The following is a 25,384-nucleotide window of genomic DNA, read 5'->3' as shown; positions in this document are numbered from 1 at the left end:
ACCAAATCCTTAATTTGACAGCAGAACCCGATTACCGAGATCATTGCCAACTCCCTGGTTTTCCAGCACCACTCCATTAGCTCTCTCATTCAATTAATATTTGGCAATATGCCCACATGGATAGAAACTACTTCTTCCTCTTTGCCAAAGTCTGGTGGGGAATGTTTGAAAAAGTGTCCCTTTCATTAAATTCACACCCAAATTTATTTCCTTGCATGTCCTGATCATTTGGAAATTTCATTAATTGAGGAAGTTCATAATCAGCAGATCATCATTCTTGTTACAGTATTACCCATCTACTATTTGAATTTTATTCTATATATCCTCTATTTCCTCTTTTGAAACTTCTAACAAAGCAGGGAACTCCTCCACTAATGAAGAAGTTTTAAGGGAATTATGTCACATTATACACATTGCGTTTAAATTACCCGAGATTAAAGAGGATTGAAGTAATTCATTTTCCATAGCATTTAAAAGAAATTAAAATACATATAAGGAAAGCATGGATGCAAAGGTAGTGAAAGAATCCAAAAAGAGGAGGAAAATAAAAGAGGGAGTTCAGACCTCCAGAGACCATTGTTTCTCTAATCTGTACTCTGCATGTCTTTCCAATTAATCTTTTCGATCATACACAACAGTCAACACAGACTACTTTCTTTCAAAGAAGAGAAAAAGCTCTGAATTTCTCTCTCTAAAGAAGGAATGAGATATCTCTCTTACCATCATCATAGTATGCCAGTACCTTTGAAGTACCTTAACGGACTTGTTTATATTCGAACAAAGATTTTTTTGTTCTTTTTGTTTTTAGCCACGGACAGTACCTTAGCCTTCAGTGTATGTCACTGCAAATATGGAATTGTTTTCATTATAATAATGCAAGACATTCTACTGCTAATTGAATGGTGGACTTTTTTCCATGACTTTTTTTCTCTTAAAACATTGGAGATTTGTATTAAAAAGATATATTCAAAAGAACAGGTAACAGACTAAGAAATATACTTTCATCACTGCATTTACTCCCATCAGCGAATCCTAGTATGTGTTAAATAATTAACTAAAAATAATTAAATTAAATGCAAAATAAGCACAATAGCATTTCTTGTTGGAGGACCCTAACTCCCACTGCACAACGACTTTGTGTGCACTCAGGAATGTTGAAAGAGCGTGTGGCAAGTGAGGAAGAGGTTTATAATTTGAATAGAGTATTAAAATTTAACAGCAGCTCAACTTGGTGAGCAGAACAAAAGTATCACAATGAATTGTAACTCTGAAAGAAAAGAAATTAAGTTTTTATATGTTTAGATTTTACAGTGCTTCATACAGCGCACTTCATGTAAAATATAAATGAAAAAGCTTATGATTCAGTCCCAGAGCTAGCAAACTGAAAAAAATATGCGCAGGAATTGGATTATATTAATTTAGCCTAAAATTCTATTAATATTATAATTTTAATATTAAATGTACATTAAATTCTTTCAACATTAGAGTTATTTTGGTTAACTAAATTCTTATCCTCCAATTCTCTGTATATATTTGCAATAGCAATCTCTACAAATTATGCTATTTTTCTAGCTTACCCTTACTAAAAAACTTCATATATTGTTGATCTGAGCACAAATAATTCTGCCTTCTACTAACCGCAACCTATCACTTTTTTTCCGTATAAGACACATGTGATTTGTTGTGAATATCATTGTGCAGCAGGCTGTGGGTCACTGCTGAGGTTCTGAAATCAGAAGCAGTTGATGGATTAAAAAAACAGGCAGAAATGAGAAAAATTATATAATTACAATAAATCATGTAAAAATATTAATCCAAAATTCCATGACAACATTATTTTAAGCATCTGAGACAAATACACAAAAGCAATAGAATTCATAACCAAGGATTAAACTTTTAATAGCTGAGCACTACAGGGTGCCCTATTATGCTATCCTGCTATGACCTGTTGTGCCTATCTTTTTGGATTTTTAATCCTTAGCAAAAATTCAGAGCTTTCACTTGCTTTATCTCAGACCTCTCACATAATTTTAAGATAAATTTTATTCCCTGGAAAGTCAAGTGCTTATATAAATACAATTCATATCTGTATTCAATATACTCATTTAAATACTGTTATTCTATGATACCAATTACTGTCATTTCATGTAAAGGTTTTGTTCCTGTGAAAGCTATAAAGCTGCACAATGTTTTCATTATAACCCCATCTCACTCTTTCCTAATATTCTGAATAAAATTCACACCTTGTTCACTGCCAGCAAGAAGAGAAATTTGAGGGGTACTTGATTACGATGCACACAAGCTTGAGCTGTGGGAACAAGTAATTTTTCTATTCAACAGCACTTCTCTCTCTCCATCCCCTTTTTAACAGTGCCATTGAATCATTTATGGTGGGAGCAGGGGAAGGAAGAGGAAGGATGTGTCATTCTGAGACATCTTAGGTCAAACAAAAACGTCTTTTCAGCCATTTGTAAGAGGATTTGGGTTTTTGTCAGAGTGACGTACACCTTTTGTCTTATGGATCTGTGTCTGTCCTCAGCAGACCTTCCAGATAGGAGACACAGATTCACTTCTGTTTACAAAAGGATTTCAAGACCTCCCCACTTTTGAATCTCACTAAAAACTAGTTTTGGCTCAATCAGACATGACTCACAATAAATCCAGAATTTCTTCTACTTTGTACAAGCACTTAGTTATTGTAACAGAAACTGGAAATCAATTATTCCCTGCAAACTTCTTGACCACAGCGTTAAAGAATCATGCTGTCTAATACTGGTCTTTGTTTCAATGACAATGTAACTGATTCATGGAAACGCAGCTTCTCTGACAGCAACTACTGAGAGCATCCACTGCAGCACAGCCCTAGCCTATTTCACCTGAAAATGTGAAAACGATGATGATACTCACTTTCAAGCCAGAATTAATTCTTCTGTCTACTTCTCTGTTTTCTTCTACCTGTCTTTCAGGCTGACATTCAAGTCATTGGGATATATGGCATTCTGATGTAGGATTCTTTCTTTAAGCTATTCTACCTACTGCAACTCAAACATTCACTGGCCCATATGGAAAGCATGTGAAAAAATATACGCTTGAACTAGGTGGTAAGGTGACATATCCATAAACTACGAATATTTAAATTCATTGACACACAAATGGAACTGTGTCAGCGGAATTGTGCATCCCTTTCCAGAATGCCTTTCATTCTGTTTGCTGGAGCAAACTTGTGGGTGATGTTGGCTTGGATTTCCTAAGGAATCAGTTGAATTTCTTAGGTTTAGATCTGAAGATGTGCAATGTGCAAAAATGTTTAATCATGGTTTGATTTCAGTAACACCTCAAAGGAGAGGAAGGCAGTATTATACAAATCATGGTGTTCTCTGTTCGTTTTTATCATCGTTATTAACCTGTCTGACCAATTGGGTAGACTTTCACATTCATTACCTATCTCTGTGGTTATCTAACCTTTAACAATCTACCTGTCAACTTAGAAAAAAAGCCAATCACTTTCAAGAAACAGTTGATTTTGGATATAAACCTAATGTTTCTGGAGATCATGTGGGATTAATTTGTAATTATAACATTAAATATTTCTTGGATGTGGCTCAGTTAATTACTTATGAAGTTAGTTAGAGGATTGTTTCTTGCTCTTTCAGAATTCTAGCATGATGAAGAGGTCTGAAATGTACAATGGATTAGTTTAAATCAACATGTATGGGTTAATTAAGAATTATAATTTCAATTCACATATGAGTGTGTACATGCACACATGTATGTGGTGGGGTGGACCTGTACAGAAAGAAGGTGGATGCATTGTCTTGCTCTGGGAGAGTTTCAGGGTCAGCTGTATAACCCTCCAAAGTGGCCATAATCAATCTGATATATGGCCTGGTGAAGTTGAACCATTGCTTATCCTGAAATTGTCTTCATTTTTCTCCTAGCATTCTTACCAACCCGCTCACAGAAAATATACAAACAGAAGCTTTGAAGATGCACTAGTATCCCATAGCTTCAGTTAAGGATTACACCCTATTTTACTAAGTATAATGAAAGGCAGAAGAACAAAAGTTAATACTAAAATTATTATAGTTACTGTAATTATCAGTAGCTTCAACATATTATATGCTAAGCCACTGTCACATTTTTGAAAACATAATGAAACAGGACACTTTTAGAGACAGATCTTTACTGGACACTATTAGTACACAAAAGAACTCAAGAGAAAACTACTACCAATGAAAAAATTTATTAATGATAAAACGGAAGCAGAGATTGGTGATATCTAATCAATTAAACAGGACAGAACTGAGGCTAAGGCAGAAAGTGCCTTTTATAAAAGTAGCCTGATACGTCAGATAAAGAAAAGCAACAGAAAAAAAATATAAGGCAGTAGGGAGCAGATTATCACAGGATTGACTCAGAAATACGGTATTACAAGCAATGTTTTGAAAAGAACTGACAGGAACCAGATTGCATCTGTCAAAGCCCAAAAGTGAGATTAAAAAAAGAATTTTAAGGTTTTGTGGCAATTATACAACTCTATATACATACTTCAGAGTGGCAGAGAATACTTTTCCTGCTTCAACTACTGTTTCCTCCAATACAAAGGTCTAGGCATGTAGTTTCTCCTCCTGGATCCCCATTACTCCATACTGTTTTGTTCTGCTTCCATCTAGACTATCTCATTCTCAGTATACTTTTTGTCATAGCTTTTTGTTTGTTTGTTTGTTTTCTCTCCATTTCTCTTTTTTCTTTCCCTTTTTCTTTCCCTTTCCCTTTTCTTTGGTCTATGCAGTCTTCTCCCGTGATTTTACTTTCCATTCCTCTTTTTCATTCTCAGTTTCTTGTCACTTTCTACCAAAAGCTCTACTGTAACACATCTCTTCCCATAAACCTTCTCCAATCTCTTAAAATACTGAAAGCATTTTTCTGTCTGAATCTCTGCATCTCTTATTGTCACCTTCCCCTTCCTGGACTAGACTGTAATTTACTTCTTATAAAGTGTTCTTACACAGTCTTCTTCACAAACTTATACAAAAAACACTAGCTCAAAAAATTTGTGAGCAAGAAATCCTACTTTAATTTCCAGAAATCTGACTTAGCCTTGTCTATCAACTTCACTGGCATAATCTCCTCCCTTAGGATTTTTCATCCTTTATTTTGTAGCAAAAAATATCTCTCTAAGGATCACTATGACTTTATAATCCCCATAGCTATAATCTTATACTGTCTCTATATGCACTTATTTTCAACTCTTTCTTTTGGGTTTCCATATGCAGCCCTATCCAATCTCATCATGTTATTTCTTTTTTCCCTTTTCTGAGCTTTAAACTTTCCCCACGTCTGTCTCCCTCTCACTTCTGTTGTCTCCTCCCACTGGTGATTGCTTTTCTTTGCCGGTCATTCCTATTGAAATAATCTTTAAAATACCTATCCAGGTGTGCCCCTGTATTTAAATTTTCCCTTTGCTCTTTTCACCTTCTTGCCATCAGCAATCTTCTCCCTGGAAGGCACTGCTTTTCCTTTTCTTTTCTGCTTTCTATTCTCACATATATTGTTTGCACTAACAAACATAATTTGTGAGGTCTATATTGCAAGGCCATCAAGGCAGAGACCTTGTTCTCTCTTTTAGGGAAGGGAAGAAAAGAAAGAGAGCAAGAATACCTACAGTACTACATAAACAACAGTGGTAAAACGACACAGCATTAGCCTAATACCGGAAATGAATACTCCTTGGTGTGTTGTACATTCAGCCTGTAAACAGACTTTCAGACCTAAGGATTTGCCGACTAGCAAGAGGGGATCTTTTGTTGAATAGCAGCCAAAATTAATAGATAAACTTGCACATAAAACCACTGTTTCTAATATACTTTAAGGCAACAAAGAAGCACATGTGAACCATAAAATGAATTCACAGTACATGAATAATTTAGCAACATTCAAAAGGAGTATAGTGATCACCCCATATAGAAGTGTAAACAACGCTTAGTTTCCCACAGGTTAAGAAGAGGTATATCCTGAATTCATAGACACATTAATTCTTCCCTTCTGAGCAGAAAAACAGGACGTGCCTAAGGGAAGATGAGACGAGTGAAAACTCAGATGTCTAGCTTTGTGCAGCTCTGCTTTGCTTGGTTGTGTGTGAAACATGCTTAGAATACACCTTATGCAACAGATTTTTACTGGCAGAGTGTAGTTTAAGTTCAGTTATTACATGGTGACTCAATTTTTCATTAGTTCAGGTTTCTCTGTGAAACCTTAAGTCTCTCATCGACACTCCTTTTCCTGTAATTCATTGTCTTAACACACAAACAGAATTCAGATTTATTCTTTCTTTGAACTTTGGCTCCCTTCCCTAGATCTGATTTTGAGGATAGGATTTAAGCATGTGGTTTCCAGAATTGAAATAGCAGTCTGAAGTTAGAATCTACATTTTTACATTTCTGAAAGCTGTAAGTTATTAATTGAGAAACATCTTTCATTTGCATAAAATATTACCCCATACTGCTTTAGTATAAAACTGGTTCTATAATTCCCCTCTCAATCTGACACAGTTTAATGTGCTTTTCACAAAAAGTTTTCCTTTAATATTGTGTATATCTGTCCATAGCTGTAAATAATAAACTAATATATGAGTAGTATCAGCTTTTTGTATTTCCTAGAGACTTTTTTTAGATGGACTTAGTTTGAGATGGATTTTTGCCATCGTATGTGTCTTTACTCCACCACAGTTTTGTGTCTAAATATATTTCAGATTGTTTGGGTAGGAAGGAATCACTACAGATGAGTATACACAGAGAATTTATGATATGTTAAGGTAGGGAAGAACAATGAGATTTTGATAGAAAGGTACTTTCATTAAAAAAATCAAAATGGTGTTAAGTTGCAGAAGAGATGCGGTCGATAAAGATATAAATGAAAACCAGGATCTAGAAATACTTACAATACGAACAAGCCAAGCCAACGTAGAAGTAGATGTAGAGTAGTGGGTGTTGTAATGATAAGGTGGAGTCTGATCATCTTCCCACGTCTCATACCGTTCTGCATAGAAGACTGCTCTCTTTGGGTTCAAAGCACCAATAGGCTACAAAGGGATAAGAGGTCAAATATATTATCAGCTGAAGGGTGGCATGTCTGATATGCCATAGGTTAATTCTGCATTAAGATTCACTACATAGGAGACTCTGCAACCAAACTCATTCCATGCTGTTGTAATCCCTTCAGATTGCTGTAATCTTTTCAAAGGTTTGTGTACTAAAAGTCTTATGACTTTCCTTATTCTAATTGACAAATATAAGTGATCCACATCTGCAAAATTTCAAGACCTTCTTGAAGTATGAGTTGTTTCCCAATTAATTCAGTAACACTGTTCTGGAAATAGACTTCTAAAACTGCATTTTAAATGCATTGAGGCCAAACTAATATTTCTGTTGCTGTCATTCACCATAATCACACAGCTAATGAAAACTGACTTTTGCTCACACAGGATACTTTGTAATGCACAGTTCATGATGAAAAGATTTCACGTGGAACTGCTGATGGTGTCTGGTGATCCTAAGCAGAAATACTTAAAAACCATGCATAGTCCTGCAGACTTTCTGACTGAACAAAGCCAGGTTTTCCTGAGCGAAACAAACAAGCTTTGTACTTAAAAACAATAGAATTTGGGAATTATTCACAAATTCAAGCTCCATTCTGAGCATACTTAAAAGACATTCTATACAAATCAGGTAAAAATCACAAGGAATGTAAGACAGTAGTAGGAACTGTTGGTTTTGACATGTCTACTTAGGGGATACATGCTTTTCTATGATTTCTTTTTAACCCACTTAATTGCATAACTTTTTGCAAAATGTATTTGTTATTCTGCATTACAAAAGTCACTGGGATAAAGAAAATACATCAGAACGTACATAAAATGTCAAAATATCTGTTTTTCCAGATGAGATAGTACTACTGTATTCACTACCTATCTGCAAAGATTCTTCAGATTTTAGCTTCTGTATTAAAATTAACCAGACACACAGAATTTAATACTTAGAGGACAGCACACTTCCACACCAAACGATTGTATAAACTTATTATTATAATTTTAAATGATTACTTAATTTGTATTAATCAAAAATTAAGAGTTAGAATTTATATTATTAAGGGAATTACAACTTGAAAACAAACATATACTCAAGGATTTTGACCCTTTTCAAATCCTAACAGGCATTCTTGCATTTCATTCCACAGCACAATTTTTCTACTAAGTTAAAATCTGAAGTCATGTGGAATGGAAATACTAGTACAAGGTCAAATCAGTGTGTTTCACTAGACCACGTATGCAACTGAACCGTTTTAAAGCTACAAGTATTTTATTCCTTCAGCACTGCTATGTTTTTTGAGATGGCTGTTAAAAATGCTGACATAGAACATGCTGTTTTCCAATTTAAGATATTAGTGCTTGTTTTTAAATAGCAGTGTTTGATGAACACATACTTTAAAATATTATGATTTCATTATTTTTCACACAAAACACTCTGGATGCTTAATACTTTGCTGTGTCATAAAGATGTTAATAGCCTTCTCATATGTGTAAAATATATGAGTAATCCCTAAGGATCAGTGTTATCTGATGCAGATTGCACTGCAAGACCTCACAAAACATTCTTGAAAGAGAAGTATGAGCCATTCCCTAATGCTTTCCAGGCTTGTTTCCCAACTACTGGAAGAAGAAGAAATAAATATTTGCATTTTTGTTATACCCAGTTTCGTTACACATCCTGCCTGTCAGGAAACACGCTGGCATTATTATAGGCTATAAGTTGCCAATACATAAAATGGTTGTTCGACCACTGTCTTCAAAGAGTAACTTATTAAAAGACATTATTTTCTTATTAGACTGAACAACTGTGCAGATATATGTGCGCTTTGCTAAATTATATCAAGGCTCTGGGTTGCTTTGGGGACTGCATGGGACCTACTGATATCACCCTCATCAAGGTACTGCGCATCCACTTCTCTGGCAGACCAAATTCCAGTCCCCAGCTGCACATTTCAAAAGCTAAAGCAGTAATTCACACCCTAGTCTGTTAACAGGAAACGTTCACCCCCTCTGAGAAGGAAGCACAAAATGGCAGACAAATCAGTGAGACTGTATTTTGTAATGGAAAAACATCCTGAGAATATCTCTTCCCTCCACTGTGAAGGTGCATCTTACCCTATGCTGCAGTGAATTCCAAGGCTATGGAAGAAAGAGGTGTCATCTGTCACGATATTATTGTACATATATGTTTGAAGGCACAGCAGAGAAGGGATATAATGATTAATGCAAGAATCAAAACTCCAGGCCTTTCAAACTATATTTGAAGCTGATCAGATGCCTTTCATCAAATAAACTATCTTTTCTTCCTTCACTGTAAACTGATTACAGTAACAAGAACTGTGAAGCATAACTGATGCTCAGAAATAATTACAAGGTATTTTATTTTATAGACCAGAAAAATTATAATGATGGTTTAACCCATAGCTTTAAACAATTATCTTTTTTAAAAAAAATTGTATATATATTGTTGTATTTAATAAAAAAGGTACTTTCTTTCAAGAACTTGACAATAATTTTCCAAAGTCACATAAAACACTAATGCAAACACACCATCATATTTTCTAGGTTCTTCAGGGAGAGGTGTTATTTCAATTTAAAAGATAAAAGATATAATGTTATAAGATGGTGCATTCCCATTTTCATGTAAAAAAGCCTGCACAAGTAGTTAAAATAATCTACTTTCAGAAGACACATATTTAATTTATTAAATGATAAACCTAAAAAGCTCTGTTCTGAAGATTATCTTCATCCTCATCATTATTCTTTTCAGAGTCAGAATCCATTTGTCATTCAATTACTTTAGGATTCATTTGAAGAAAAATGCTGAAATGCACAAAGTATCTGCTGCATAAAATGGACTCTTCAAGTGAAATATCATGAGAGTCATCTCTCTCCTTGCATGGTATGGAAATTTGCATGTGAAAATCTCTGAGAAAAATCTTTTCCGGGAATTACCCTTCCTTGCCCCACAGAGAAGGAAAGAAAGAAATGAGGGTGAGGTAAAGCTTGTCTTCAGCTAGAAAGTCTCACCTGAGCTTCTCAGGACAGATCCTGGATTACATGAACTAGTGATCTGGATGGTAGCCTGGGATTCAGGAGATACAGGTTCATTTCTGTCATTCCACAAAGATTTCTAGTGTTCCAGGGTAAACTACTGAGGTACGACTATAGCCTGCAATACAAAGGTGCGCTAGAAATCCCTGAGCCAGCTCCAGTGAGGCTGGCACGCGAACACGGCACCATTTATGCATAGATGACAACTTGAATTTCAGAAGTAGTGCAGCTGTGTCAGTGCAGCACTGCACAAGGAGGAGAGCTGGGAGCTGCACCATGCTCATACAACTCTGCAGCTTCTGGTTCAGTGTTACATCAGTTATCTCTGGCCTGTGGCAAAAAAATACAAGGAACAGCTGATCCCCCTTTTCTCCTTTTCTGTGCAAAAACGGAGATCCCTATGTGAACCACTTCTCTGCGCATTAAAGGAAAGGACTTAAATCTCCCCTGGTGCAGGAAACCATACGCACTGAAAATGCTCATGGAAAGTGCTCAAATCTCTCTTTTTTTGTTGTTGTATAATTTAAAAACTTGCTGATTAACCACAAATAGATCAGCTTGCATGTACCAAACGGCCAGGCATTTTCTGAAAGTGAAAACTTCTGTAAATAAAATTGCATGGAGTAAATTCCATTAGGTCTGACCCTGGCTTCCTTAGAGGTTTTTTAATGTCCATGTGGCAAAAGGCCATTACCCAAAGAAATGGTAACAGCTCATCCTTCAGTGAAGACATGCTTTTCCTGTAAAGACTTTAAATCTCAGTTGTACAAACTAGCAGCTAACTCAGTTTTACTCTGATGAGGCATGTGTCCTGCTAGATGACAAGCTCTACAGTAAGAGTAGTCTCTCACATTTCTTGTATATGGAGTTTTGGTCACTTTTCCATAGTTTTACAGTGCCATTCTCAGTCCAGAAACTCATCTACTATGGTTTTAATCTGATACCATGGCTATAAAATTAATTTTATTTATGGATCTATCCCTGTATCTTCAGTAATGGAAGAAAATAATTTTATGTCCGCTTCAGTGAGATTCTACTGCAGTGCAAACTAGATAAATGACTTGCACAAACAATACAAAGGCAAAGCTCAATCTATGTACTACATCTCAGTCTAGTACCTTAACCAGAAGACTAGTACAGAAACTGAATTTGAGTCACACAAATTGTTCTGAACATTAAATAAAAAGTTATTTCTATGTTTTATAAAATGCTTTTTCCAAACACACCATTTGTCTTTTTATTAAAAAAAAAAACCAAACCTCTGTAAGGAGTCATATCAAATAGCATTAACTTTTCATACAATGGTTTTATAAGATATTCTTTATTCCAACCAAGCAGAACAACTTGCTGCATGACAATGCCTATTCAGCCACTTCACTACTGATGTACTAAAAGCCGCTGTTAGAGTTGAGTTTATGCTTTTTTTTTCCATGTAAAAATAAAGTAAGTAACATTAAAAACACACTGCTATTCATGTCATTCCTTTTTATCTGGCTAATCTCTTTAGACATCTGGCCTTTGAACCAGTGTATTGTCAATACATCTAGTGTTTATATCCACTGGACATGTTATGTTAGCTCATGTAATATTCACTGTTTTGCTACCTATCTTTACAGAACTACATTCTCTCATGAGAGCAGAACTGACCGTAATATCCTATTTATCTGGCCACTGAAATATTCTGCTTATCTTGACTCTAATTCATGGAGCAGCTACCTTATCTGTTAATCTCTTTTTTTGTAATGTACTGTACAAAATTGTAGCTGGCTACAAAAGAAATCTTGAGTGTGGCTTTATTTGGCTCTGGCTGAATACAGACTGAGCTTTTCCTGACTGCTTGTTTTTTTATTTAAAAAACCCACCAAACAACAACCTTTAAGTAGGACATCTTGGGATAGTACTTTAAAGTTTAAAATAAATTATTTTTCCAAATTTGTAAACAGCTTTTCTTCAGCATATCAATATCAACATTATCAAATATAAGAGTTCTGGCAGATTCAAAGTACCAGAGTTTCACTCAGTAAACAAACCTTTTATTTAAGAAAGTGTTTAATTGCGTGGCTTAAACCAAACTCATTATTAAATCAAACTCATTATTCTTCTGATGGTAGAGTTGCATGTGGTAAAGAGAGAAGTTTAAGTTACAGAAACGGATTTAATTTTTCCGGTGAGAGTTTTCTTGCTAAGCCCATAAACTCCAGTCCTTGGCATACACATTTTTGGAAGTATTAAGTGTTGTTTGCCTTGAAATATTCACACTTCGATGTGTTCATTTGCATTATTACATTTAGAAGCCTTGGGGCTTTATCACTTCCTTTTCTTGAAACGGCACAGTAATAAGGAAAAGTGGTTATGCTTATCACCACCCGTCAGTCAAACACCTTCTATATTAACAAAATATAATTTTTTTCCACTCAATGAATGGGCGTGTGATGTCTCATACACATGTCAATATTAGTATTACTTTGCCTGGTGAAGAAATCATTTTATTTAACAGGATGTATGACTGGAAGTAAATGAGGAGAAATTCCCATTTACACTTTAATGAGCAGGGACAATGCAGCATGTCAAATCCATGTGTTCACTATAATTTAAGAGTAAAAGTCATACAATTTTGCACAAACAAACCATATCACATTTTAACTATGCTGAAACCCAAAAAACCTCAGTGTACAGTAAGGGCTGTGTACTCGTTTTCCATAGTAATGTTTAATACCATAGGTATTCTTCCAAAGGAAATCTCAATAAAGAAGAAAATAAGCAGATCACCTGGTGGTTTGATAGTGAAAAGATAATCTATGTATCTATGACAGCCTCTTTCATTAGGTTTTCATCCTGTCAAACAATAAATATAACCTTTAACCTTGTATATGTAATGAATAAAACTTGAGCCTACACTGTCTAATCAAATGAGAGGTCCAATATATCCCACTGTTACGGCACCTTCAGTGCCCAAAGGCCCTGGTTTTAAATCTCAAATTATATGTAAAAGGAAAAAAAAAAAAGCCTTGATAGGGGAATTTCCAGACACGTCAAAGAAAAAGGGCTGAGGAATTCTCAGACTACTATTTAAATGTCATTTTTCTGAGAAAACAAGTAACATTTGGATGTAAAAGTACCACACTAAGAAGTGCTGCATAAAAACAGAATAAAATGGAATGGAAGGAAAGGACAAGTTACATGTTCAAGACGGCTTTGCAGAAATGTAAATATTTAAGTTTGAGCTAAACGCAGAAGGCATATGTTTTACTCTGTCACTGACATCGTAAGCAAGCCAAACACATCTAACTCATTTCCACAAAACATAAGAATTGCATTTGTTGTGTATGTTCACTTAGGAGTCGTGATATCACAACGGTGGTGTAACATATTCTATATAGAAAGCCTAGAAATCAAAGGTTAAAAATTTCAAAAGTACCGTCAGTCACCATAATTGACACTGGAGCTTTGTAAGAGCTTTGTGCGGTAATACATAGATTAATTATTTTAAAAGGAGTTAGATTTAGCTTCTATATTTAACTACCAAAACTATTTTAAACCAACAAAACAAAGCATGGTAGGTGGTTTCTCTTTTAATTTCATTGCTTTCATGGGCTTTTACCACTAAGTCATAGAGTTAGAATTCTAAATAATTTCAAAGGATTGTTTGAGGGATATTAATTACTAAATATTAAGGACAGAAGCTTTGTGAAACCTAAGAAGGGCAAACTTGCAGGAAGACAGAAGGTCAGGAACTGACAAAGGAGATTTTATTCATCAACAGCTTAGCTGGAGGTTCTGATTTGCCATCAAATCTGCAGGAGCATTTCTCCATTGCAGGTTAAAATCTGACAGAGGGAAGTGTCTCCTCATGGAAGGGACACTGTGTGTGCCTGCCCCAGAGGTCTGGCTGAGGCTTGATGGCACACCCTGGTTCAATAATGTGAGCAATAAATCACTAGCTCCTGCTTTTAAGCACTAGGCTCCTCAGGATTCACCTCCCTAACAAGGAAAGAAGGGTCTTACTTTCAGATACAGGACAATATAGAAAATGAAAACAGAATTGCCAAGGACATACTTCAGATATGTTCTGATTTTGATGATTTTTACTGATAATGCACAAATTGAAACAGGATGCAAGTAATGCATAACAGCCAAAGTGCACAAAGTAAGGCATTTCATATTAACTGGTCACTGCCTTTTACGAAAAGTCATTAATCTATTTTTCCTTTTAAAATCATTGTGAAATGAAACCTATCAGATGTTATTATAATAAACACTGGGAAAATTTAACAATTACACCCCTTTTATCCTGAGCGATCCCACAACTCTTTACAGATTGCACATGTGTGTTCTCACGTATCCATGGGATAAATGCAGCCCAGATCTTGCCAGAAAGGAAAGACCATTCTCCTTAACAAGTTCTGTGTAGGTGGTTTATTTAGTGGGGAAAACCCAGCTTTTCCAGAGGAACTGTTGGTAGCTTTTTAGTAAGAGAATGCAGTTATAAAATTGGGTAAGAAAATGTCCTCAGGCAAAATACTGCTGTACACATTGCACAGATTCTTGAAGAAACATAAATAACCAGGGACCTGATTTTACATTTCCTTTCAAGGGAGAGCCCTACTAGGCGTGCAGTGATATTTAATAAGCTATATAAGCACTAATTCCATAATGAGTCTTTACTAACTCATGAGGAAAACCTATCTATTCAACTATCACACTACTTCCTGTAGCAATTACATACTTTAACAGGCTGCCATAAAAATTTGGATTCAACCAAAACTAAGTACCTAACGAAGGACTCATGAGACACTGTCTAATCTTGTTGCACTTCACCACCCGCAGTGCTATCAATATCAGAAAGAAGTGAGTTTGAGAGATTTTGAGAAGTGTAAGCATCTTAATGAAAGGTTTATCACTATAAACAATTCTAAAACAGAAATATTTTTATACACGTTAGGGAACAGGGCAGTGCAAGATGGTCCCTGGTCTTTATTTAAATCAAGACTGTGGATTTTCTTTCACTGTTCCTGGCACAGATTACAATGGTGTTATAGAACTGAAAAACACATTTGTGAAATGTACCTACAATATTGTGAAGGGTCAGAAGTTTTACATAACATAAGTAGAGTCTTAACCTATTTGTTTACATCTGAAGCATACTGTGAATGTAGTTTAATTGCTGGTTTTTTTTACTATTTATTTATCTAAGAAAAAAAGGGAGAGAAAACTTAGGTGTCTCTATCCGTTATTATGCAATCAAGCCCTACTCAAATTATTCTGGAAGTCTCACAAAAGCAGGCTTCCATAAACGTTTAAAATACACCTGGAAGTACTGCAAGCACACTCTTTCAACAGGGATGTGAGACTCAGATACCCAGGGATCTCTCTGTTGCTGCCCAGGGTGTGTGCTTGCAGGAAGAGGAGGAAAGAAAAGCAGACTTAAAGGCAGAAGCCCCAGAAACTCTCATCCCTGACCAGCAGCAGAAGGTAAAGCAGGGGCTGCAGCACAGGGCTGCAGAACAGGCCTTGGGCTTCATTTTCTCCTCTCTAGCCTCATTCCTTCAACTCTTTCCAGCAAGTGACAGCCTCCTGTGGTTTTGAACCTCACTCAACTTCTACCAGCAACTTCTCCCTGAGGCTGAGAAACTATGGCAAGGATACAAGAAAATGTCATTCCTGGACAACAGAAACCTCACACTGGGGATGTTGCAAGTCTACCCACCTTCACTGGTAAGAAAGTACATACAATTTCTTAGTTGATAGTAACCAGTAAAGATACTTTCCACAACTCAGTTTCAGACCCTGTTTTTTGTCTTTATTCCAGCTGGCCAAAAGTAGAGCCCTTCCACATGCTTCTGCTACGCTCAACCTTCTCTCCAGTCTGTTGACACAACTGGAGTACCAGAGCTGGGTATAGATGGCAGCCTGGTGCTATTAGAGCAGCAAATACTAGGAACTGTGTTATTATAAAGCACTAACTGCCCAAGTCCAGTTGGAGGACAAAAACCTCAAATAATGATAGGGATCAGATACTCCAGGGTCTAAAATACAAAATATTTGTTTACTGAATAATTGTTAAACCAAAGGAGGTGCTGCTATTATACTACTCATCTAGTCACTGCAAAACAAAGTGAAAAATTAGTCCAAGATTTTTATTTCCAAAGGATCAGCTTTCATAAACTAAGGGAGATAATTAGTGAGTTCAAGTGGTCTGATGCACTCATGATCCATAAGTCAGAAGGAGGAGTTGCAGGTTTAGAACCAGATCAGTCAGGGACATGGAAGTAGCAGAGTGTAGAGATTCAGTATAAAATTATTCTAAAATAGAAAAGTCTATTTCAGACTTTTCTGACTTTAAGATAAAGCCCTAACTTAACCAGACTATAAATATAAAATAAAATCTCTTCCTAAAAGGGCTGGCTGACTGTCTTTAACAGAATTGAAGCATACCTTTGAAAGATCCCTGAAGTTGCCTGGAAGGGTCAGGTCTAACTCTTCAGATTCATAGTTTGTTAAAACCCATGGAAATACAGGGTATTGGTTCAGATCATTGTACGTTCGTCCTATTAAGAAAGAAAGTGTTTTAAGAATTAGGAAATAGTGTCCACTTCTCCAGCTGAAAAACAATCTAGCAGTTACTGTTGTTGCATCACATGTTCCCAGTTCCCACCACTTGACAGAATCAGCTATAAATCTTCCAGACAAAAGTAGCCATTTAGATGCAATCAGATCTTGAATCAGAAGTCAATGCAGAAATCAGTATAATATAAAGAGCACGGTATCTTTCAAAATAAACTAAAACACACTTCATGCCAATAAAGCTTTCTTTTTTATTTCCATGCAGCTATTTTCATATAATGAATGTTGAAATTTAAAACCACTAGACTATTGTTTTCCCAGCAACTGTATGCAGTATCATTAGCTGGCAAAGATTAATGAGAGTCCAACAGCATGGGGCTAAATTTGAGGTTTGCAAATCTATGTCCATCCTAGATAGACCATATTCATCCATTATTCCCCATGGCTCTTCTTCACTGAAGAAGTGGTGAAATTTCACTGCAACAGTGCAATCAAAGTGGAGGAATTCATGTTTGCTTTAACACTATTTCGTAACTACTTTGGAAATTAAAAAACATTCTTTTCTTCCTAAAAGACAGAGCTGACTGCTCCAGGCCACTGGCTCCAAACATAATAAAAGAAACATCGCTACCATCCCAGCAGCTCAAACATGCAAAACACACCTTTAGATACAGTTTCAAAAGAACAAACTGCAACTAAAGTGAACTGAAAATTACGAATTCATCGCCAGGAAAAGTGTGTTTGGGAAAGGCTGTTATTTCTGTGTCAGCTGGTATTTAGTAGTATCTAATATTTCAGTGATAAGACAAATGAAGTTGCTCAGTAAAGAACCATCCACCATATTGATTTACTGAGAACCACACAATATGCAACGAGTCTTAAAATACAAAATCAGGTCATAAATATATGTGTGTGTGTATTTATATAATATAATTAGCAGACTGAAATAACCCAGGTTAACAATTCCCAGTCCTGCAGCAGATTTACAGCCCTGTCTCACTAACTGCTTCCTTCCAGATTCTGGACAGATTCCTGGGGTACAAAGCCCAGCACAGGAAAACACAGGCTTCCTTGTTCTGAGTAGCATTTGCAATTCTCCACAAAAATCAGCTTTGCTTTAATGAAATGTGAAACTTTCACTGCTTTATGAACACCTTGTTTTTTCAATAGAAGTGGATGAACAAGAAGCATGTTTCTATCTTGGACATCATTTCACTAAAACCAGGAAAAGTGCATGTTGTTAACAACTGTGTGTCCTCATTTTTACATTTTGAACACATACATGCTCAAAAGAACGTAAAAAAATAACTTAGGTACAAATACGACTTCGTTAAAAAAGCAATACCAGCGCTGTGTGCCACACATAAATAAAGACAGATAGAAAAAAAATAATTCTTCTTTAATATCAATGACGAATTAATGCAAAAACCTTCTTGGACAGAATGAGAATTTATGAAACAATTAAATCAAGAAATACACCAAAATTTATCTGTGTGAGGGAGGAAAAGGAAAGGTACTCTCTGGCAGAATATTAATTGTTTTACCTTTTTGGGGGGGAACGGGGGGGGGGGCAGTGGGGTGGGGTTCTGTATGTCTTGTAAGGCAATTCTGCCTCATTTTCCACATTTGTCAAGTCAGAGTATTATTCTCCTCTTCAGCAAGGGATTAACTATATATGATTTTTAATGTTTCTTGAGACCGTAAAATTTAAGGTTCTATAAAATACGGCCTTTATAAAACCATTCATTTACACAATAAATGTTTTTCTCACCATCAGAATCCTCAATTAATTTAACAGAAGAGTGTGCAAAAGCATCCACAAAAGACATTTGTGCTTATGTGGACAGCAGACTAAAAGAATTTTGAGATTCAGGAAGAGAATGACCTAGGTGACTGTAGTCTATTCTAAAGCATAAGCAAAAGGGATGATTCCTCAGAATCAAAAGTTTTATGGAAAAGAGTTCACAGTAATAAAGACCTTCAATTGAAAACACATTATAGAAACATTTGGAAAGGTAAGAACACCCTTTCACAAAATTTTGAAAGGAAATTTAGGGTCATCCAAAATGACATTTTATTTCAAAATTAGATTTTCCATATTGAAATTGCATTTAATTTTGATATTAATTTCATTTCAATTTCAATATTCAGTCAACAAGATTTTGACATTTTGTTCCTATTCTACACGGGAAAATCAAAAATATGTGAATGGAGCAAGAAAAATGTAATCCTGAGCTTAGCTGCTGTGCGTGAGTTCTCCTTTGCTTTGTGGTTTTGGTAGGTTACATATAGTATAGTCACATGAACAAATTCTCATGTGGAATTTGCTCCATGTCAGGACTCTGCAGTAACTCTTGTGTGCATTTTTTACCCCACAATGAGAAATGATTTGAAGCAGCTTATCTCTCCGCTTAGATAGGATAAGTTACAAACAATGGAGCCTTAGTGATTATGTATTTGATAAATATAACCACAGTCCTGTGAAAAAATAAACAAAATATTTACTTGTCTACTTAGATATTTACAAAATGTATTTTATTTATTAAGAGATTGATTATTAAGAATAGCTATTAATTCATTTATGAAAAAAGTTAGCGATTTGTTTTCCTGTATTCAATAATTTTATTTTTAATATCAACAAATAAAAATTACTTCAGAAATGAACCATGATTTAAATTGTGAAAGGAGACCAAACCTACACGATGAGATAAGACCACACATCTATGCTTATCTGAGTGGAGGACAGCGATCTAGGCCTATAATGGGATTACAAATCCCTAATTCTAAACATGCATAAATATTAGTGGTTTAACTTCATTAGGAATGCTTTCCTGATCAGTTCTGGCTTCACAATGATTATTTTCAGAGTAAAGTCAGCAGATTAATATATTTAGCCATCCAATCGCCTGGTGCTTCCAGCAAGAATTATTTCGTTCTTCCCTTAGCTAAATAAATATAAACCATAAACTTGTACTGATATTGGTAGTCCCTACACCTTTTCAGAAGCTTCAGATTTTCCCCCAAGTAGGCTTACAGAGATTAATATTAAAGGCTGAATATTAAATATTGCAAGCCTATGACACTAATCTACTTGAACAATAAAACTGAGGCATAGTAAATGAGATCTCAGAAATACTGGATATGTTTCTTCATTAAAAAAACTTTTTAATTAAACCATCCAATTTAATGTTTTTATATGGCACTTTAGTTTTGAAGGTAAAGTGAGCTAGAGACAGCTGACAAAGAAATTATAACTGCAATTCCTTGGTGAAAATGTTAATGACAGCAAAATATTGTTTAATTAGATGATTGCAGCATCTGGATTAACACTCTTTAAGAGCGATGTTCCTGTGCTTGTCTGCTTCTTCACACTTTACAGACATTTTGTCATCTCTAGGTCATTAGGAAAGAATTTTTAATGATTTTTCTAGAAGCAAGTAGTTCGAGTTACATCTAATTAGATGACAATAATAAGCTCAACACATGCAGTAGCTAAATATATACATAATTAACCAGTAAGGGCTTGTACATCACAGAGTAAAAAAGTGGAAAATGCTAAACAGGAGGAAAAAAAAGAAAGGGAGGGGAAAGAAGTTCATCTGAATTTATTACCTGACTGAAGATGTCATTTTTTTTCCAAAAACCTTTAAAAATAATCCCTTTCCACTATAAGAAATGACTTACAAAAATTATGGATATAATTATTCTCCACTTCTTTTAAAAGCTGTGGCAGGTAGGATTTAAAAGAATTAAAATTCCAATAAATTCAAATGCAAACACACATTTAATATACTGCAATCTGAAAAGAAAAAAAACCCAGCAGAAAACAGTTAAATACTGAGAAATAGATTTGAAAATTAGACTTCTAACTAAAATAGTGGGCACTGCAACCATATTACAAAATGACTTCTTGGTCCCACTCCTCTTGATTCTTTTTGCTGTGGTAGGATTACTTTTAAGTACTTTTTTCAATAGTCTTGTAACTGAGAATAGTAAAAATTACTTGTTCCCTATATCACCCAGATGGTTCAGTTCACATACATGCTGATCACATGCAATATGGCCTTTTCCTATGCACCTGAAGAAAGGACAATTAGTATAATCATAGCTGCTTCCAAGCCTTCAAAGCTAAAGGATCCCTGAGAAGGGAATAGGTAGGAGGAGGGGGAAGGTAGCCAGGAAGGCTTATGTCTACACAACCCGGACAAAAACCAGGGGCACAGAGAGTATAACACTGAGACTGATTGATAAGTAGCAGAGTGCAGTGTTTACCTTTGGGAGAAAAACCCAGAGCTGTAAACATGATGAAATATGCTCGAGTCAGAAAAGAGGGCAAGAAAGAGGTGAAGACCTTGGAAACAGAATAGAGAAGTGAGAAAATAGTTGGCTAGAGGGACAGAGAAACAGGTTGAAACAAGACTTTAGAGAATTTTGAAAATGGAGGGTGAGTTTGAATTGAGATTGCTATGAGTCTTCAGGCCAGCGCAAGTGATGGTAGTCATATATCCTTGGATAGGAAATGATCTAGAAAGAGAGGACGATGATAGCTGAAGTAGACAGTTATTAAGTCATGAGTACAGATCACAACAGAAACAGTTAAACTAAAATGAAACCAGGCAATGTTTCAGAGGTGGCAACAGGGTGATATAAAGATTAAAAAAACCCGAGTCATAGAAAGATGGATTTTTTTCCAAGGGGACACTTCAGTATTTCAAATATTGATTAAGAACTTACAGAATAGCCACGGGCCGTGCTTGTCAGGACAGACATATTGGCAAAACAGGGAGAGATTTAAGGAGAGATTTGTATATTTATTTGAGTGGTTCTGTTCTACAGAAAGCAACCAGTCTGTGTAATTAACAGTATTAACAAGCAGGCAAAGGACTTCTTGTGAGAAAGGATCAAGCTGCATGTCACAAATGAAAGAAATTATTTGGTGTCAGAAGCCTCACTTCTAAACGTCTCTCTTCCAAGGCTGGTGTTTCTTGAATAATTTCAGAAAAGGATCACAAGAAAACAGGAGTGATTTCTTACTGTTTTGTAAAGGGCTAGATGCTAATTAAGCACCATTGTAAGAAGAAAGGAAGCTACAAAGAATTGGCAAAAAGTGTACTAAACCACTTTGTTAGTGGACCTCTGGAAGAGAGCTAAAAACAATGAAGGGACCTATGTATCACTTACGAGCAGATAATCCACATTTCTTAAGTCCCAAACCTCCATGTTTCTTAAGTGACTAAACTATGGCTCAGATATTATGATGAAGAAACCAGTAGGAGCTAAATGGCAAGATGAATAAAAAAAATTTGATGCTCATATTTCTCAATGGCTAAAAACAATTATATTGTTAGAAAAGAAGATGCTGCTTAAACAGTTATAGTCTAAAACTAGGCCATTGCTGCCTACACGAACAATTACTGGCAAAGACGTTGTATCTTTTAATGGAATATTTCTTATGGGATCGCATTACAAAAGAGAATAATTAAAAATGTATTTGGAAATTGGATTTCCAAAGAAGAGAGAAAAGAAAATACATGCCTTGTCTTCACTTAGCAAAGGAGGTCATGAATATATTCAATACTCTATCTTTGTGTACAGAACTGAAAATCCTGTATTTTCTTGTGACTGCTGAGGATCCTGTCTACAGCACATATAAGAGTTTGCTTCTATTTAAGTATGTATCTGGACAGTTATCAGTTTGGTGTTATCAAAGCAAGGGCAACAGTAGAGGTACTTTGCTTCCAGTTCTGTATTTCTGGTAGAGATATTAATTTTTTTAGTTGTTCCTCAGAAAACAGCTATTAGTTGTAAAGGAAATATTTTAGAGGAATGCCTTTCAACAGAAGATTTACAGAAATATAGACAGCTGTAGAAGCAATGCTGCCATTCAGGATCAACCCCACAGTTTCCCAGATCTCAGGCCCTGAAAGTACACTGCCATGCAATGGTAGAGCCAGGAAATAGCTGGGGGATGTGTGAACTCCTAGGCTTTCTAACATATATTTATGTTTTGAAGCTTTCTCCACTGCCATTGGACTTGGAGCTCACGTGCGCTCCATTGTGGGTGGGTTTCTGGCTTGCCAGGAACTTTATGATGAGATTCTTTGCAATACCGCCAAATTCTTCATGAGTTTTTGGAATTCAGCTCCCTAGCCGAAGTGCAAACTTCATTAGAAATACAAAACCAGGTTGATCTTCCAGAAAATAATTTTGGGGGATGCTTGCTTCTGTCAAAAATTGGGAAAATCTTAGGATTTGTTTCAAACTGGAATTAAAAGTTTATCGCCATGTGCAGAATTGCCTGTTTGGTTTCAGTAAGTTTTAATTCTTGTATGTCGTTTTCAGAAATGGTTTTATGTGTATGTGTCATTGGCAGGAAGTTCAGCAATCAAGGGTAAATTTTATTCTAATTTAGAAAAAAAATCACTAGTTTCTGTGAGTGTGTATCAGTGAGTGCAGCTGTTATAGTGACATTAGCAACTGAAATCTATTATCTATGTTCATAGAGACTATGGATGTCCAAAATCTTCAGAAATAAGAAGCAGAAATATAAAGCACATAGTACAGCAAAGCAACCATGCCTTCTTACAAGCTCTTTCCACTGAAGGCCATTCTAACATGGAATAGTCACAGCTGATGTCAGCAGGACCCTTTATTTCACTAATCCTTCTGGAACGCTATCAGATGTGACAGCATTCTTGATGATTGGGAAAGCACCCAAAAATCTCAGCTGTTTTTAGCCACCCCTCCAAGATCTTTTATGAGATTGTACAGTGATACTTTCTTCCCAACCTAACATGATGACTGTTACCCTTCTTGGAAAATGAAAACATAACAGAAAATATATAGATTGGTAAGGACCCATTAGCAAAAGCCAAGCAATGCTGATGGGTTTGAGATAAAAATCGGAGTAAGGGATATTCTTTGTGGTAATGAAAAGGTCTTCAAATGTAACACAACACCTTGCTCACATCTTAGCAGAAGAGTATGCATGGGTATTAATTTTTATTTAACCAATACTGGTCACTTCCAAACTTTTAAAAATCACCATATTGGCTCTCATTCAGAAAACATATATTTGTTGATCCATGTGACCTCAAAGCATCATTAAAAAGAATGACTTTACAAAATAACTCAGTCAGTACAAGGTGGAGACAAAGAGTTAGGCTGGATTTCTTCTAGAGACTCAAATTTACCACCCTTTCTTTCAGGGAATATGGTCTTTACCTAAATTGAAGTTTGAATTTGGATTTGATCATGCACTGCTGAAAGACTTCATAAGATGGCAGGTAACACTGTGAAAATGAGCAAGTGAGCTGATAAAATCAGCAACAATGAGATTACATGAACAAATGAGATTTACCAGTAAGAGACTGATACAAAAAATCTGCCAGAAATTCAGTGCTTTGAGTCGCAGAAAGACGTTAATAAGGTAGTGACCAAGCTGCTGTAAGCTTTTCCAAATACAATACAAGCTCATAGATGATAAAAAAAAAAAAAAAAAAAAAAAAAAAAAAGAGTCAGTAATCCTCCAAACCTCGGGCATAGCAGGTGGTATTGGAATGCAAATGTCAGGCCATCCTCTTGTAAGGTAGGTGAATGACTCTACATGACATTAAGAGAAACTTACCTCCTGTGACCACCCAGGTGTTTGGCTATAAAGTTTACCTAGCAGTACTAGTATCAAACAACAGGTCAAAAACCATTTTTCATGAGACCCCTGAGATACTCTGAAGGAATCCCTTCAGGCTGAAACTTGTTTAGTAATGGATACATTAGTGTAAGTGTCACTGCAATTCCTAATTGACTTCAGATATAATGATGTCTTCCAGGTTTGGATGCTTTGGTGATGTACCTAAAAATAAATTACCTTGAAGTTTTGAACTGATTAAAAATGAAAAGTAATTTATCAAAAATTGGCTCAGCTCTTGTCTACTCTCATTTAAAGAGTTTAGACACACTGCTTATAGAAGGAATGAATACATAAAAAGGAAATTACAAGTGAAGGACAGTTCTGTCAATAATGTATTGGACAAGGACTAAGGGGACTTAGGCTAACTTCCCAGCTCTCCAAGTTCATGTGAGGTGGTCAGGGATCCTGGGAGGCTCTGCCTGTACTTTCTCATCACCAGAAGGGCAGTGGATGTGTGAGAGATGTGGAGTGGCTGGAGGCAGGCCAGTGTCCAGAAGTAGGATAGCGGCATTCTTGTGGCACTGTGCCAGAGATAATACTCAGCAGGGCTCCTTTCTTCAGTACAGATCTGCAGGACTGAGGCTATAACACTTGGGACCAAGCTGGTGAGCCCGCATTGGACTGCACCATATGGACTTGCCAGCCCAGGTCCCCGATAGCTTCAGGGACTCTGCTTTGTGCTCCACTGCACAAGGTGCAGTGCACAAGATGCCCTCAGATTTCCAACTGTTCAGTGGTAGTACTTCTGTATCACACTGGGATAACTTGATGATGCATTTATCAATGTCTTTAAGACTGGATGCATGGAAGATGACTACCATACAAGCACAGAGGCAAAAGCCTAAAGGTTCAAAGCAAACAGTTTGACAGCTCTTGCATTCTGCCACTGCCCTACTGGGAAGAATGCAGTGATTGTCCTCAGTGTAACAGGTGCTACCTTTGGGTTCCACACTTATATTTGTCTTATGTCTGGCCTAAGGTTAACCTCG

The 25,384-nt window shown here is 36.0% G+C and overlaps 1 protein-coding gene across 7 annotated transcripts in view; it reads right to left on the bottom strand.

Moving 5' to 3' along the window:
• NBEA (neurobeachin) overlaps positions 1 to 25,384 on the bottom strand; it is a 507,728-nt gene that overhangs the window by 70,473 nt on the left and 411,871 nt on the right. For all 7 annotated transcript variants that reach the window (XM_075085055.1, XM_075085072.1, XM_075085081.1 and 4 more), the window contains 2 exons: positions 16,577 to 16,689; positions 6,941 to 7,081 (listed from right to left, as the gene is read on the bottom strand). In XM_075085055.1, coding sequence (XP_074941156.1) covers positions 6,941 to 7,081; positions 16,577 to 16,689 — 254 coding nt within the window. The remainder of the gene's footprint in view (positions 1 to 6,940; positions 7,082 to 16,576; positions 16,690 to 25,384) is intronic.

This window comes from Phalacrocorax aristotelis, chromosome 1 (genome assembly GCF_949628215.1).
Source record: "Phalacrocorax aristotelis chromosome 1, bGulAri2.1, whole genome shotgun sequence".
Lineage (NCBI taxonomy): Eukaryota > Metazoa > Chordata > Aves > Suliformes > Phalacrocoracidae > Phalacrocorax > Phalacrocorax aristotelis.
Note: the sequence above shows the minus strand (reverse complement) of the source record. Positions and strands in the feature narration are given on the sequence as shown.